Source organism: Ylistrum balloti, unplaced genomic scaffold (assembly GCF_031769215.1).
Source record: "Ylistrum balloti isolate Yb309-2 unplaced genomic scaffold, AGI_CSIRO_Ybal_v1 Utg370450, whole genome shotgun sequence".
In the NCBI taxonomy this organism is placed as follows: domain Eukaryota; kingdom Metazoa; phylum Mollusca; class Bivalvia; order Pectinida; family Pectinidae; genus Ylistrum; species Ylistrum balloti.
The window spans coordinates 410794-428150 of NW_026782299.1; the positions used below are offsets into that span (position 1 = coordinate 410794).

The following is a 17357-nucleotide window of genomic DNA, read 5'->3' on the forward strand; positions in this document are numbered from 1 at the left end:
ATCATATTTTACCCTATTTTTGTTATATATCATCTGATTTTGTTATATCAGATTTTACCCTATATTCTGTTTAGTGTTATATCAGATTTTACCCTATCATCTGATTTTGTTATATCAGATTTTACCCTATATTCTGTTTTGTTATATCATATTTTTATCATCTGATTTTGTTATATCTATCATCTGATAGTGTTATATCAGATTTTACCCTATCATCTGATTTTGTTATATCAGATTTTACCCTATATTCTGTTTTGTTATATCATATTTTACCCTATCATCTGATTTTGTTATATCAGATTTTACCCTATATTCTGTTTTGTTATATCAGATTTTACCCTATCATCTGATAGTGTTATATCAGATTTTACCCTATCATCTGATTTTGTTATATCAGATTTTACCCTATCATCTGATAGTGTTATATCAGATTTTGCCCTATATTCTGTTTTGTCACCTTCAGTCCTATCATCTGATTTGTTATATCCAGTCCTAAATCAGATTTTGTTATCTCCAGACTTATGATCTGGTTTTGTCCCCCAGGCATATAATCTAAAATTTGTTATTTTCAGGCCTATAATCTGATAACATTCCGTGAGTTACAAGCTGTAGACATTGACACTTCCCCATCAGACCTTGTTTACCTCGTCACCCACACACCACGTCACGGTCAACTGGAGACAACAGCAAACCCAACCGTGGCTATCTTCTCCTTCACTCAAGGTACATTGTCCTGACAACTGGAGTAACAACCTTTCCTAATTAATAACCAGTGAAGCAGAATACTTACAGAATTTTATAATTACTGTCTTCCATCTTTACATGATTTATGTCAAAACTGGACACTTGGCAGATACGATACAAATTGTACAGTACTGGGTAAAATGTGAATTAATATTTTGAATTTCAGAGGATGTGAATAACGGCCAGATACAATATGTACTGACCGGAGATATTACAGAGATGGAGGACAGTTTCACCTTTGACCTCATGGATAAGAAGCCAAATCACATCCCTGACAATGAGTTCCATATTATGTGGTCTGTGATCAACTTTGAGCAACAGCTGATGAATATCACAGAGTCAGCAGGAGTGATAAGAATACCTGTGTCACGGACAGGTAACCTAAAACAGGTAAGTCAAAAAACATGAAGATCAAAACTCTTACATATCGAAGACCTAGATATAGTCATAATTCATACAAGTTTTAGTATGAAAATACATTCAATATCAAAGTGTTAATTATGATTGTTAATAGAGTTGTCTCCCTTTGTTACACAGTACTCCATAGTGACATGTAGAACACGACCGGAAGAAGCTACATCAGAAAAGGTCAGAGCCCGCCCTGGAACTCATGACTTTGTCCAACACACTGGCCAGGTTTGTTCAACGTCAAAACCATCAACGAATTTAGTCAGGTTTAGTTTATGTTAAAGCTCATCATGTCCAACACTTCTCCATCAGGTACAGTTTGTGTTAAAGCTCACTGTGTCCAACACTTCTCCATCAGGTACAGTTTGTGTTATAGCTCACTGTGTCCAACACTTCTCCATCAGGTACAGTTTGTAGCTCACTATGTCCAACACTTCTCCATCAGGTACAGTTTGTGTTATAACTCAATGTGTCCAACACTTCTACAACAGGTACAGTTTGTGTTATAGCTCACTGTGTCCAACACTTCTACAACAGGTACAGTTTGTGTTATAGCTCACTGTGTCCAACACTTCTCCATCAGGTACAGTTTGTATTATAGCTCACTGTGTCCAACACTTCTCCACCAGATACTGTTTGTATCTCACTATGTCCAACACTTCTCCATCAGGTACAGTTTGTAGCTCACTATGTCCAACACTTCTACAACAGGTACAGTTTGTGTTATAGCTCACTATGTCCAACACTTCTACAACAGGTACAGTTTGTGTTATAGCTCACTATGTCCAACACTTCTACAACAGGTACAGTTTGTGTTATAGCTCACTGTGTCCAACACTTCTCCATCAGGTACAGTTTGTATTATAGCTTACTGTGTCCAACACTTCTCCATCAGGTACAGTTTGTATTATAGCTCACTGTGTCCAACACTTCTCCATCAGGTACAGTTTGTATTATAGCTTACTGTGTCCAACACTTCTCCATCAGGTACAGTTTGTAGCTCACTATGTCCAACACTTCTACAACAGGTACAGTTTGTGTTATAGCTCACTATGTCCAACACTTCTACAACAGGTACAGTTTGTATTATAGCTCACTGTGTCCAACACTTCTCCATCACGTACAGTTTGTATTATAGCTCACTGTGTCCAACACTTCTACATCACGTACAGTTTGTGTTATAGCTCACTATGTCCAACACTTCTACAACAGGTACAGTTTGTATTATAGCTCACTGTGTCCAACACTTCTCCATCACGTACAGTTTGTATTATAGCTCACTGTGTCCAACACTTCTACATCACGTACAGTTTGTGTTATAGCTCACTATGTCCAACACTTCTACAACAGGTACAGTTTGTGTTATAGCTCACTGTGTCCAACACTTCTCCATCAGGTACAGTTTGTATTATAGCTTACTGTGTCCAACACTTCTCCATCAGGTACAGTTTGTGTTATAGCTTACTGTGTCCAACACTTCTACATCACGTACAGTTTGTGTTATAGCTCACTGTGTCCAACACTTCTACAACAGGTACAGTTTGTATTATAGCTTACTGTGTCCAACACTTCTACATCACGTACAGTTTGTATTATAGCTCACTGTGTCCAACACTTCTACAACAGGTACAGTTTGTATTATAGCTTACTGTGTCCAACACTTCTCCATCAGGTACAGTTTGTATTATAGCTTACTGTGTCCAACACTTCTACATCACGTACAGTTTGTGTTATAGCTCACTGTGTCCAACACTTCTACAACAGGTACAGTTTGTGTTATAGCTCACTGTGTCCAACACTTCTCCATCAGGTACAGTTTGTATTATAGCTTACTGTGTCCAACACTTCTCCATCAGGTACAGTTTGTATTATAGCTTACTGTGTCCAACACTTCTCCACCAGATACTGTTTGTAGCTCACTATGTCCAACACTTCTCCATCAGGTACAGTTTGTAGCTCACTATGTCCAACACTTCTACAACAGGTACAGTTTGTGTTATAGCTCACTATGTCCAACACTTCTACAACAGGTACAGTTTGTGTTATAGCTCACTGTGTCCAACACTTCTCCATCACGTACAGTTTGTATTATAGCTCACTGTGTCCAACACTTCTACAACAGGTACAGTTTGTGTTATAGCTCACTGTGTCCAACACTTCTCCATCAGGTACAGTTTGTATTATAGCTCACTGTGTCCAACACTTCTACAACAGGTACAGTTTGTGTTATAGCTCACTGTGTCCAACACTTCTACAACAGGTACAGTTTGTATTATAGCTTACTGTGTCCAACACTTCTCCACCAGATACTGTTTGTAGCTCACTATGTCCAACACTTCTCCATCAGGTACAGTTTGTAGCTCACTATGTCCAACACTTCACCATCAGGTACAGTTTGTGTTATAGCTCACTGTGTCCAACACTTCTCCACCAGATACTGTTTGTAGCTCACTATGTCCAACACTTCTCCATCAGATACTGTTTGTAGCTCACTATGTCCAACACTTCTCCATCAGGTACAGTTTGTAGCTCACTATGTCCAACACTTCACCATCAGGTACAGTTTGTGTTATAACTCAATGTGTCCAACACTTCTACAACAGGTACAGTTTGTGTTATAGCTCACTATGTCCAACACTTCTCCATCAGGTACAATTCGATGAGTGGCAGGAGACAAAGGTTTGCAGCATTATCATCAATGATGATTCTATCTATGAGGGACCAGAACGGTTCTATGTGGACTTGGTAGATCCTGTATACTCACTGGTCAATCCTCGTCAAGGTCATGCAGAGGTCACCATTTATGACACAGAGGACGGTATGTAATGAATAGAGTGTTTTGACTTTTAAAGGATAGACCAGGATTTACAATGATACACAAATATTTTTAAAAAATAAAAAAAAAAAATTATTTTAGATATGGAGAGAAATATTGATACTTTTTTGTTTTTTATGTATTCAGTAACGAGTGCAAATATTTAACGGTATCATTTTAAAAACAGGATTCATTTGAAAAATAAAATAAACTTTCTTTCCACAGAACCAGTAATAATGTTCCAACAACCAATCTTCAATGTGAATGAAAGTGATGGTTACCTCTCAGCCACACTGACAAGGACAGGTGAGTTTGTTTTATTGATGTAGTGCCCAGTGTATCTGTTGTCTGTCTCACTGTACCTCTGTCTTATGTCTGACAGGTGATGTAGGGCCCAGTGTATCTGTTGTCTGTCTCACTGTACCTCTGTCTTATGTCTGACAGGTGATGTAGGGTCAAGTGTATCTGTCATCTGTCTCACTGTACCTCTGTCTTATGTCTGACAGGTGATGTAGGGTCCAGTGTATCTGCCATCTGTCTCACTATACCTCTGTCTTATGTCTGACAGGTGATGTAGGGCCCAGTGTATCTGTCATCTGTTTCACTTTACCTCTGTCTTATGTCTGACAGGTGATGTAGGGCCCAGTGTATCTGTTGTCTGTCTCACTGTACCTCTGTCTTATGTCTGACAGGTGATCTAGTGTCCAGCATATCTGTTGTCTGTCTCACTATACCTCTGTCTTATGTCTGACAGGTGATGGAGAGCCCAGTGTATCTGTTGTCTGTCTCACTATACCTCTGTCTTATGTCTGACAGGTGATGTAGGGCCCAGTGTATCTGTTGTCTGTCTCACTATACCTCTATCTTATGTCTGACAGGTGATGTAGGGTCCAGTGTTTCTGTCATCTGTTTCACTATACCTCTGACAGCGAGAGGAAGTGGCCTGAAACATTTGCAGTCTGGCTCGGACTATATCACACGCGGCAACACCAACCTTAACAGAGTTGTCTTTCCACCAGGAATCAGCACTGCATCGTGTGAGGTCAAGGTAACATGATTTAGTCACTCTACAGGGACAAGGGAACTGTTACTAGAAACCAAAAGCCTTGTCTGACATTAAACAAGAATTAATTTAGGAAATATTGATAGTCACTGTGACGGGAAATTCTGACTTGTGTTTCTAGGTCGTGATCTGTAAATGTAGGTCACCATGTTTATTTTTTAAATGCTGAAGTGTCCGATGATCTTTTTGTCATTTCTTTGTGGAAGGCTAATCCTCACTAGTGTATTCTTTATAAAAGTACTTCGTCCTTTATAAGTTTTGCTTTCATACTTATTTAATAGGAACTGTTCTTAGAACCTTCATATTATCTAGGCAAAGTTGCATGTAGGTAGTTTTTTAAACATATTTATATAAAATGATTGAGTTCTTTTGTAATTTCTAGCTTGTTGATGACAGTGAGTTTGAACCAGCAGAACAATTTGAGTTGTCAATTTCTGATCCATCAGCCAACTGCCGTCTGGGACCAGTTACTAAAGCAACGATCATCATTAATGGACCTAATGATGGTAAAGATTTCATTGTTTTTACATTAAAACAATTTACATTAAAACAATGCAAAAGTCTGGATACAGTATTTTCTGGATTATAACTTTTTTCCTCGTGAATGGGATATGCAACTTATAAACTGCTGCAGCTTATTTATGGATGATGCATCATACACAATATTGATGTAACTGACAGTGTTTTCTGTGAAATAACACAACCAGTTTATGTGTTTATGATCAGGAACCAGGCTTTATTGACTTGATCCTAACATTATAACAATCTAATGCCCTGCAACAGATATAAATGAAAACTATTACACACTAATACTTCAACACACATACGCAAGTGGAAACAAGGGACATAACTCTTACTAATCTTACCAATCTTATATTGTTATACAAAGCTTATAAATTACACTTGACGCCACTAATAGATAATGTTATATTATTACTTTATATTTCTATTAAACTTTTAGCACATTTCAACAATATCATACCTATGAGTGGTGCAGAACCAATCCTAAGAACTGATCATTAAAAAGACTCCTACACATTAACAGTTCACACCTAGGAATAAACAATACACTCATACACTCATGTTTAACATCAGATATGTGGACAATCACCAAAACATTACTATAAAATCACAGAAATGATTCACAAATCATTGGCAATCACAATGATTTTCCATACATAATAAGATGTGATTTGGTGATAACTAATTGTAAAATACAAACAATTATGAAAAATACCAAGCACTACGAATTTACATATGAAATACACACAAGCGCAACAGCGAAACGACCGTTTGACAGAATATAATAATAATCAAATGAACTACATATAAGATCAAACATAAAATCCATCCCTTCTACATAAGGAATAATATTAATTTACTCTGAGAAATTTGTGTGTGTGTGTGTGTGACCGTTACAACAACAAACTTAGGTCAACATAGTGGTTACTTTATCATGGATCTCTGGTAAAGATTTGGCAGTCAGGAAACTCTGTCATGTTTATTATGATCCAGATGCTTGTGGTTTTACCACACATTTCAGTGACAAAGGATATTCATATCATTGTTTGTTGTAAAAGTTAATCTTAATTTGACGATACTACCATGAAAGTAGCTGAATTTGAAATGCTTGAAATAAACTTTAATGATTATATGTATGTTATTTCACTTGATATTTGACAGTGTCCATTGTGCATCTGGCTTTGCCAAGATTCCATTTTGATGAAGATGCTGGTAATGTCGAGATTGATGTGTTGCGTACTGGTGCTGACCTGGCCCACGATACAGTAGTGTGGTGTGCCACACGCCTGTCAGACATACCCTCAGCGACCCCAGGACAGGACTACATCCCCAGCTCCACTCAGATAACATTTGGACCAGGACAGACCTCTGAGGTACTATATAGGTGTTAAACTTACTGGATATACAGTTCTAGGATTATCTGTCTTACTACAGGGGGATAAATCTAAGTAATTGCATTATAGATGTATGTAAATATAACACTATCTAATATTAAGGCTGTGAGACACATGATTAGGCTAGACCGATTGTATATGCAAAGTCAAATCCTTACCACGGTTTACCAAATCCTTCCCACAGTTTACCAAATCCTTACCACAGTTTACCAAATCCTTACCACAGTTTACCAAATCCTTACCACAATTTACCAAATCCTTACCACAGTTTACCAAATCCATACCACAGTTTACCAAATCCTTACCACAATTTACCAAATCCTTACCACAGTTTACCACTTCTTAACTATATCTTACTACATCCTTACTAAAGTTAAACACATTTTTACAATATCTTATCCCATCCTCACCACGTCAAGGATATCCCCACCACACCAAGCTACCTTATCCTAACTTATCAAACCACATCCTAGCATCAACCTCACCACACCATTACCACATCTGACCTCATTTTTACCACACATTACCACATCCTTATGCCCAATCACATTCTTACCATATCAACATAATATTCCCTTATACCTAGCTAATCCCTATCTCATCCAACCATTTCTAACCACATCCTTACCATATCTAACTTTATCCATACCACATCCTTACCATATCTGACCACCTCCTAACCATATCTGACCACATCCTTACCATATCTAACCACATTTCTAACCTCGTCCTTACCATATCTAACCACATTCTTACCACGTCATACCATATCTGACCACATTCCTGCCACATCATTCTATATCTAACCACATTCCTACCACCTCCTTACCATATCTAACCATGTCCTTACCATATCTGACCACCTCCTTACCATATCTAACCACATCCTTACCATATCTAACCACATCCTTACCATATCTGACCACCTCCTTACCATATCTGACCACCTCCTTACCATATCTGACCACCTCCTTACCATATCTGACCACCTCCTTACCATATCTAACCACATCCTTACCATATCTAACCACGTCCTTACCATATCTAACCACGTCCTTACCATATCTAACCATGTCCTTACCATATCTGACCACCTCCTTACTATATCTAACCATGTCCTTACCATATCTAACCACATCCTTACCATATCTAACCATGTCCTTACCATATCTAACCACATCCTTACCATATCTAACCACCTCCTTACCATATCTAACCACATCCTTACCATATCTAACCATGTCCTTACCAATGCCTTACCTTTCACTATTACAGCGATGTTTACTCACTATTATGGATGACGAGGGTGATCCACGTCGAGAAGGAAACGAGACATTGACTGTATTTCTGAGCTCTCCTACTGGCAGTGTTCTAGTAGAGCCCCACACAGCGACCGTGGTTATCCACGATGACCACCTTGACAGTGAGTAACTGTGTCTGCACATGATCACCAGCCAGTCTGTTGAGACAAACGTTCCTAGACACCGGAATAATTTCATGGAGATATGTTTTCACAATAAATCGTACCAGTTTTTAATTATTGGTAACTTTTTGTTAAAATGAAAGAAAATCTGGTTGAGATCAATTTTTGGAGAAGTATAAATTTTTTCAACAGATAAAGTGTAAAAATAAGCCAGTGTTTTCAGAGATGTTGACAAGCCATAGAGAAATCAAGATAAAAAGAATACTATACTTGACTGTGCAATGCAGTGATTCTAATTTTTGTCAACTTCAGTGCCAACAATGCAGTTTGCTACTGACAACCAGACTGTTAGTGAATCTACTGGACAGATCAGTGTGCCAGTAGTGAGATCAGGTGACCTCAGCTTCGAGTCCTCTGTTATCTGTTACACACGACAGAACACAGCCCTGGTGTCGGAGGATTACGTAGAACGAGCATTCAGGGAGGAATCCCGCCTATACTTCTTACCTGGAGAACAAGTACGTACACAATGTACTATTATACTCCACTGGTATTGCTTGTCAGGTAATCAGTACTCCCTGGTTTGTCATAACTACATAACAATAGACAAACCTTTCAAGGACAGGTAAATTCTTTATTATCACACAACACAGGATTTTTACTTTTTTATAGAAATTTTTATTGGGAAACTAGTTCAAAACTGCAAGAAAATTAAAAGTTACATAACAAAGGATACTTTTCTTTTAAATTAGTGATCGTTATTTATTTCAATGTCTCCATTAGGATGTGAACCCAGGACCCCTGTCTTACTATTCTTATGCTCAACCAATCAAGCTAAATGGCAACGCCCTTGACAAGGGGTGAATGGTGGCTAGTACATTTACCATAGCTACATACTCCTCCTTGAGGAAAGAGCTTGTCCTTGAGTTTCCAGGGGTTACAGGGATGCTTGTGAAATTAACACAACAAATGCAACAGGGGTCATTTGTTTATTTCAATGCCTCCAATTAGATTCAAACTCATCTGATGTTCAAGCCAAAGAGTAGTTCCCTCTAACTGCGCAGTATATTGCAGCCAGAATTTAACAGGGTTACACTTAAATGTGGGACAACATTTGAAAAATATAACCCAATTGCTTGTGTTTCAAGCAGATCATGATTACAATAACCATATATTTGTTTCCTTGTTTTGTTGCCTTTGAACAGTCAAGGTTAAACAAAATCTTTTGGGCAAGGTCTCCTTATATTAGCTAAAGGCTTCCCCACTGAACATTATATGAGAGGCCCATCATCCAGAATAATAAAGGTAGAGTGTCCTGCCCAAGAACACAACCACATCAGCACAGACCAGTCTTCTTCTCAGTGTTTAGCGGTGGCCATGTGGTTAAGGTGTCCGACCGCTTTATCACTAGTCCTCCACCGCTGGGTCGCTGGATGTGGCCTGTGTCAGATGGTAGCCAGGTACTGGCCACAGGTACCTACATATGCTCTCTTCCACCGCCAAAACCTGGCACATCCTTCACTGACCCTGGCTGTTAATAGGGCATAAAGGAAAAATGAACTAAGATAATCCTGAGAAACACTAAATTAGCTGTCACAGGTAGGGAGTGTCGAACCACATGCCTCAGATCTTCACCTGATATTATGTAGGCCAATGCTCTACCAAGTGAAATATCTCTGCTTCCATATATCTAAGTAGTCATAACCATATATGTCCATGTCGTTATCATTATATATTACCATATATGTCCATATCGTAATAACTATATATTACCATATATGTCCATGTTGTTATAACTATATATTACCATATATGGCTATGTTGTTATAACTATATATTACCATATATGTCCATGTCGTTATCATTATATATTACCATATATGTCCATGGCATAATAACTATATATTACCATATATGTCCATGTTGTTATAACTATATATTACCATATATGTCCATGTCGTTATAATTATATATTACCATATATAGCCATATTGGTATAACTATATATTACCATACATTCATGTAGGTACATGTATAACTATAATGGTTTACCTATAGTTATAATTATATATTACCATATATAGCCATATTGGTATAACTATATATTACCATACATTCATGTAGGTACATGTATAACTATAATGGTTTACCTATATTGCCGTTACAGATGCAGAGCTGTGTTGTTGTTATTGTTGATGACGCTAGCTATGAGCCCACAGAAAACTTTCGTCTACACCTGGGAGAGCCAGAAGGTACAGAGATGTGTGAGGCTCGTGTAGGAGACTTAGACAGGACAGTGATCACTCTCACAAATCAGGAAGATGGTAGGTCTACAAAAAGGTCCAAAGTCTGTTGAAATAACACTAATATCTGAACATCTATTCAAATAATATAGATATCTCAACATCTACTAGTAAAACATGGATATCTCAACATCTACTAGTAAAACATGGATATCTCAACATCTACTAGTAAAACATGGATATCTCAACATCTACTAGTAAAACATGGATATCTCAACATCTACTAGTAAAACATGGATATCTCAACATATACTTATAAAACATGGATATCTCAACATATACTTATAAAACATGGATATCTCAACATATACTTATAAAACATGGATATCTCAACTTATACTTATAAAACATGGATATCTCAACATATACTTATAAAACATGGATATCTCAACATATACTTATAAAACATGGATATCTCAACATATACTTATAAAACATGGATATCTCAACATATACTTATAAAACATGGATATCTCAACATATACTTATATAACATGGATATCTCAACATATACTTATAAAACATGGATATCTCAACATATACTTATGTAACATGGATATCTCAACATATACTTATAAAACATGGATATCTCAACATATACTTATAAAACATGGATATCTCAACATATACTTATAAAACATGGATATCTCAACATATACTTATAAAACATGGATATCTCAACATATACTTATAAAACATGGATATCTCAACATCTACTAGTAAAACATGGATATCTCAACATATACTTATAAAACATGGATATCTCAACATATACTTATAAAACATGGATATCTCAACATCTACTAGTAAAACATTTACATAAACTAGAATATTAGAAAGAAAAAATTCTTAATGATACAGAAACTAATCTCACAGAGATCTTTCAATCACCACCACCAACAAGTGGTATTTCTATCTTCTCCTATTTCAATAATATCTACTTAACTCGATCAATAGGTTCATAGGACTACCTGTTCTTTTTACAGTACCTACCCTGGGATTTGAACAGCCTGCCTATAGTGTGCATGAGCCTGGTGCCCAGGAGAAAACATCAACAGTGGTCATCAGAATCTCCCGGACTGGTGATCTGTCACGTGTGTCCAGTGTACGCTGTAGTACTAGAGATGGGTCAGCACTGTCTGGTGTTGATTATAGTCCAAGAAGTCAGATTGTCACATTCGAACCAAGTGAGTACAGTTTGTAATATTCAACATTTAGAATATGTGTTAAGGAATATTAATTTGTTGCATGTCGAAAGATACTAAAAAGTTATTGTTATCACTAAAGACCTGTAAGTTTACTAACCCTTGTTATCACTACACACCTGAAAGTTTACTAACCCTTGTTATCACTACACACCTGTAAGTTTACTAACCCTTGTTATCACTACACACCTGTAAGTTTACTAACCCTTGTTATCACTACACACCTGTAAGTTTACTAACCCTTGTTATCACTACACACCTGTATGTTTACTAACCCTTGTTATCACTACACACCTGTAAGTTTACTATCGTTGTTATCACTACAGACCTGTATGTTAACTAACCCTTGTTATCACTACAGACCTGTAAGTTTACTAACCCTTGTTATCACTACACACCTGTAAGTTTACTAACCGTTGTTATCACTACAGACCTGTAAGTTTACTATCGTTGTTATCACTTCAGACCTGTAAGTTTACTAACCCTTGTTATCACTACACACCTGTATGTTTACTATAGTTGTTATCACTACAGACCTGTAAGTTTACTAACCCTTGTTATCACTACAGAGCTGTAAGTTTACTAACCCTTGTTATCACTACAGACCTGTAAGTTTACTAACCCTTGTTATCACTACACACCTGTAAGTTTACTAACCCTTGTTATCACTACACACCTGTAAGTTTACTAACCCTTGTTATCACTACACACCTGTAAGTTTACTAACCCTTGTTATCACTACACACCTGTAAGTTTACTAACCCTTGTAATCACTACACACCTGTAAGTTTACTAACCCTTGTTATCACTACACACCTGTAAGCTTACTAACACTTGTTATCACTACACACCTGTAAGTTTACTATCGTTGTTATCACTACAGACATGGCAGCTGTAGACTTCCCAGTGGATGTCCTGTACAACAGTGCTATTGAGTGGCACGAATCCTTTACAGTGGTCCTGGGGCCAGAGAATCCAACAGGAGCTGAGCTGGGGTTGGTATCCATCACCACGATAACCATTCTAGACGATGAGGTGTCTGGAAGTCTGGTCCTTCCTGCTCCTCCAGTGGTAAGCACAGGAACACATGAATATATATCTTCACAAATGTTCTTTGTCATAGACATGGAATTTACTATAATTACCCTGTAATAGGCCCACAATAAAATGTGGTAAGGAATTCTAGAGTCCCTTATCATATCTTTTCCTTTATTCATACAGGTCCCTTATCATATTAATCAGTGAAGGTAGAGTCCCTTATCATATCTTTTCCTTTATTCATACAGGTCCCTTATCATATTAATCAGTAAAGGTAGAGTCCCTTATCATATTTTTCTGTATAGGTAATGTCCTGTATTACACTTGATTTATCACACACCTAAATCTGTACAGGTAGTGTCCTGTATCACACTTGATTTATCTATACACGTGATGTCCTTTACCATACTTGATTTATCACACACTTAAATCTATACAGTCAGTGTCCTGTATCACACAATCTTTATCTGTACAAATGATGATTCTTATCACACAATCTTTATCCGTACAATAAGTGTCCCTACTCACACCTTCTCTTTTATATACACAGGTGGTGTCTCTGTTACATTATGATGATGTAGAGACAGGAAGTAAGAAGAATCCGTCACCTGGATACCCACTCATATGTGTATCAGTAAGTAACTTGCAAATGTAATCACAATGATGTGTTACCCTATGACTATATTTGGTAACTGACAAGTGTTACCATGTGTGTATTTTTGGTAACTACGATGTATTACCTTTTGTCTGTTTTTGGGTACTGTGATGTGTTACCCTGTGTCTATCTTTTGTAATTGAGATTTGTTACCCTGTGTCTATCTTTTGTAATTGAGATTTGTTACCCTGTGTCTATCTTTTGTAATTGAGATTTGTTACCCTGTGTCTATCTTTTGTAATTGAGATTTGTTACCCTGTGTCTATCTTTTGTAACTGAGATGTTACCCTGTGTCTATCTTTTGTAATTGATTTGTTACCCTGTGTCTATCTTTTGTAATTGAGATTTGTTACCCTGTATCTATCTTTTGTAATTGAGATTTGTTACCCTGTGTCTATCTTTTGTAATTGAGATTTGTTACCCTGTGTCTATCTTTTGTAATTGAGATTTGTTACCCTGTGTCTATCTTTTGTAATTGAGATTTGTTACTGTGTCTATCTTTTGTAATTGAGATTTGTTACCCTGTCTATCTTTTGTATGAGATTTGTTACCCTTGTCTATCTTTTGTAATTGAGATTTGTTACCCTGTGTCTATCTTTTGTAATTGAGATTTGTTACCCTGTATCTATCTTTTGTAACTGAGATTTGTTACCCTGTGTCTATCTTTTGTAATTGAGATTTGTTACCCTGTATCTATCTTTTGTAACTGAGATTTGTTACCCTGTGTCTATCTTTTGTAATTGAGATTTGTTACCCTGTGTCTATCTTTTGTAATTGAGATTTGTTACCCTGTGTCTATCTTTTGTAATTGAGATTTGTTACCCTGTGTGTCTATCTTTTGTAACTGAGATTTGTTACCCTGTGTCTATCTTTTGTAATTGAGATTTGTTACCCTGTGTCTATCTTTTGTAACTGAGATTTGTTACCCTGTGTGTCTATCTTTTGTAATTGAGATTTGTTACCCTGTGTCTATCTTTTGTAATTGAGATTTGTTACCCTGTGTCTATCTTTTGTAATTGAGATTTGTTACCCTGTGTCTATCTTTTGTAATTGAGATTTGTTACCCTGTGTCTATCTTTTGTAATTGAGATTTGTTACCCTGTGTCTATCTTTTGTAATTGAGATTTGTTACCCTGTGTCTATCTTTTGTAACTGAGATTTGTTACCCTGTGTCTATCTTTTGTAACTGAGATTTGTTACCCTGTGTCTATCTTTTGTAATTGAGATTTGTTACCCTGTGTCTATCTTTTGTAATTGAGATTTGTTACCCTGTGTCTATCTTTTGTAACTGAGATTTGTTACCCTGTGTCTATCTTTTGTAATTGAGATTTGTTACCCTGTGTCTATCTTTTGTAATTGAGATTTGTTACCCTGTGTCTATCTTTTGTAATTGAGATTTGTTACCCTGTGTCTATCTTTTGTAACTGAGATTTGTTACCCTGTGTCTATCTTTTGTAATTGAGATTTGTTACCCTGTGTGTCTATTGGTTACTGTCTATGTTACAGGCTTGTGATGTCCACTATCCCACATACACTATCACACACACACTGTGTGAGGAATCCAACATTAATCAGTCAGCCATTGTGTATACTTGGGAGGTGGCTATGCCCGCTAATGACCAGGTTGGATCCAAACCGCCATTTGTCAGGGTAACCGATGCCACACTCTTTACTAGTGTAAATAAGATTGTACTAGACAGTATTTACTTCCGACCCATGTTCAGAGTGCGGTGTATTGCACAGCCACGACATGCCAACGGAAATCCAGGAATATCGTCTAAGAGTGAAGAGGTAACTATCAGTCATGAGGAAGGCATATGTAAGGCTCCGGTGTTTCATGGTACCCCTCACAGCAGTTATGGTGCACAGTCTTTCTTGGCCAATCTTGACTATGTTGGTCCTGATGATCCCAACCATCCCAACACTATCCACATCTCCATCCAAATTCCACATCAGGATGGTCACCTCCCTCTCATCTCCACCTTTCCGCTCCACAACCTACGTTACCTGCTGGCCGAGCCAGTCTACAGACAGCAACACCTGTGTTCAAACCTCATCACACCAGAAGAACGACAAGGCATCATAGACTCGGCATTCCTTGACAATCCGCAGGCTTTTCCACCAGTATATAATTTTCCATACCAGTTTGACCCCCAGCTGAGAGAAAACCGCACCATTAGTCTGTATAAACACCTAAACCTAAAGTCCTGTGTATGGTCGTTCAGTGCCTGGTATCATATGACTGATCTCGTGGATATTTGTGGTGGTAAAGTCGTCTCTGACTTCCAGGTAAGTCAAAAATGAAAATTGTAATTTCATGTTACTCTGCTATAACATTGTAACTAGGCATAAACTTTTGATTATATATTTTTGATAACTTATGTGTCTACTCCCCAGATGAAGGCAGTGGACCAGTCTTTGATAACTTGTATTTCTACTTCTCAGGTAAAGGGAGTAGGCCAGACGTACCTGACAGTATCAGTACCCCTGTATGTGTACTATGTTTATGCCACTGCACCTGTGGGATGGGGCTCACTTCAGCACCATACAGACATGTCCTTCTCATTCTACTATGACAACATCCTGTGGCAGGCAGGAATGGAAGGAGAGGGAACCACAGGCGGGGACCTACAAGTTCTCAAGGTCCTAGTTGGACGCGATGGCAAACTTGTTATTGATCTCAAGACACATGCCAAGTTCAGAGGTAGGGATTGGTGACAATACTGAAGGTCATGGCAAGGATGTTTTGTCATGATATAGGGTTATAGATACCACTCTGATATAATTATGGATTAAGTAGTGTTTCAACATAATCTAGTGATATTATTTTGCTATATAAGGTATTGTGAATATGTTTTTTGGACGTGTATCAGTATATAATCTATTGACACTAATGTGTTTGCTATCAAAGGCGATACATTCTCTTACATCATTACATAGAACATTGTTTGATCATGGTTTAACCTCACATTGTTCCATTTTCATTAATACTGTGGCAACAATTGGAACATGTCTAAAAATCAATTTCACATCCTATAAAGTAATCTAATAATTTTAGAAATAGATGTAAAATAAAACGCTACTTTCTAAAGGAACCAGACTATTAGTTGAATGATGTGTAATGGCATTTGAAACATACATACCTACCTACGGCAAATTTCGAAACTTTGAAGCAATGAAAATGATTTACAAATCTGTTTTTTTTTATTACAATACAGTTACTTTGTATTATATTCTGCTGCTGGCAAATTAATTTGAGGTGATTATTTTAGGAAAGAAAACAAGGTGTTTCAAGAATTATTAATTAAAAGGTTACTTTTGTTCATATTATGAATTGTTCATGTTGTCTCCCTGTAGGTTTGTTACCTCTAACATGTTTTTAGCTCACCTGGCCTAAAGGGCCACATGTACTTGTATCATGGTGACAGGTCCATCATCATGATCCCATAGATGTCAACTTCTTCCTTTAAACAGCTTCTTCTCAATCATTAAAAGAATAAGAGCCATGATACTTGGCTGGTAGGTTCCCAGGTTGAAACCCAAGTACGTTTGTGAAAAGAAATCACTTTGACCAATATTCAAGGTCACAGTGGTTAGGTTTGTTAAAATTCTGATATGACTTCCGCTGCTTAACTGAAAGACCCAGAATCATGATGTTTGGCAGGCAAGTTCCCTAGATAAACCTGACAAATATTACTCAAAGGTAATGAACTTGACCCATAATCAAAGATCACAGTAGTCAAACACTGAAATGATTTTACCTGCTCATAAATTTTTTACAACAGAA

The 17357-nt window shown here is 37.2% G+C and overlaps 1 protein-coding gene across 1 annotated transcript in view; it reads left to right on the forward strand.

Moving 5' to 3' along the window:
• LOC132554927 (extracellular matrix organizing protein FRAS1-like) overlaps positions 1-17357 on the forward strand; it is an 88156-nt gene that overhangs the window by 66565 nt on the left and 4234 nt on the right. Inside the window, exons 45-60 of the mRNA XM_060219256.1 lie at positions 573-723; positions 911-1134; positions 1282-1380; positions 3802-3970; positions 4193-4273; positions 4846-5015; positions 5413-5536; positions 6714-6925; positions 8222-8369; positions 8682-8887; positions 10537-10693; positions 11659-11859; positions 12761-12948; positions 13466-13549; positions 15077-15859; positions 16016-16274. Of these exons, the coding sequence (XP_060075239.1) occupies positions 573-723; positions 911-1134; positions 1282-1380; positions 3802-3970; positions 4193-4273; positions 4846-5015; positions 5413-5536; positions 6714-6925; positions 8222-8369; positions 8682-8887; positions 10537-10693; positions 11659-11859; positions 12761-12948; positions 13466-13549; positions 15077-15859; positions 16016-16274 (3256 nt within the window). The remainder of the gene's footprint in view (positions 1-572; positions 724-910; positions 1135-1281; positions 1381-3801; positions 3971-4192; positions 4274-4845; positions 5016-5412; positions 5537-6713; positions 6926-8221; positions 8370-8681; positions 8888-10536; positions 10694-11658; positions 11860-12760; positions 12949-13465; positions 13550-15076; positions 15860-16015; positions 16275-17357) is intronic.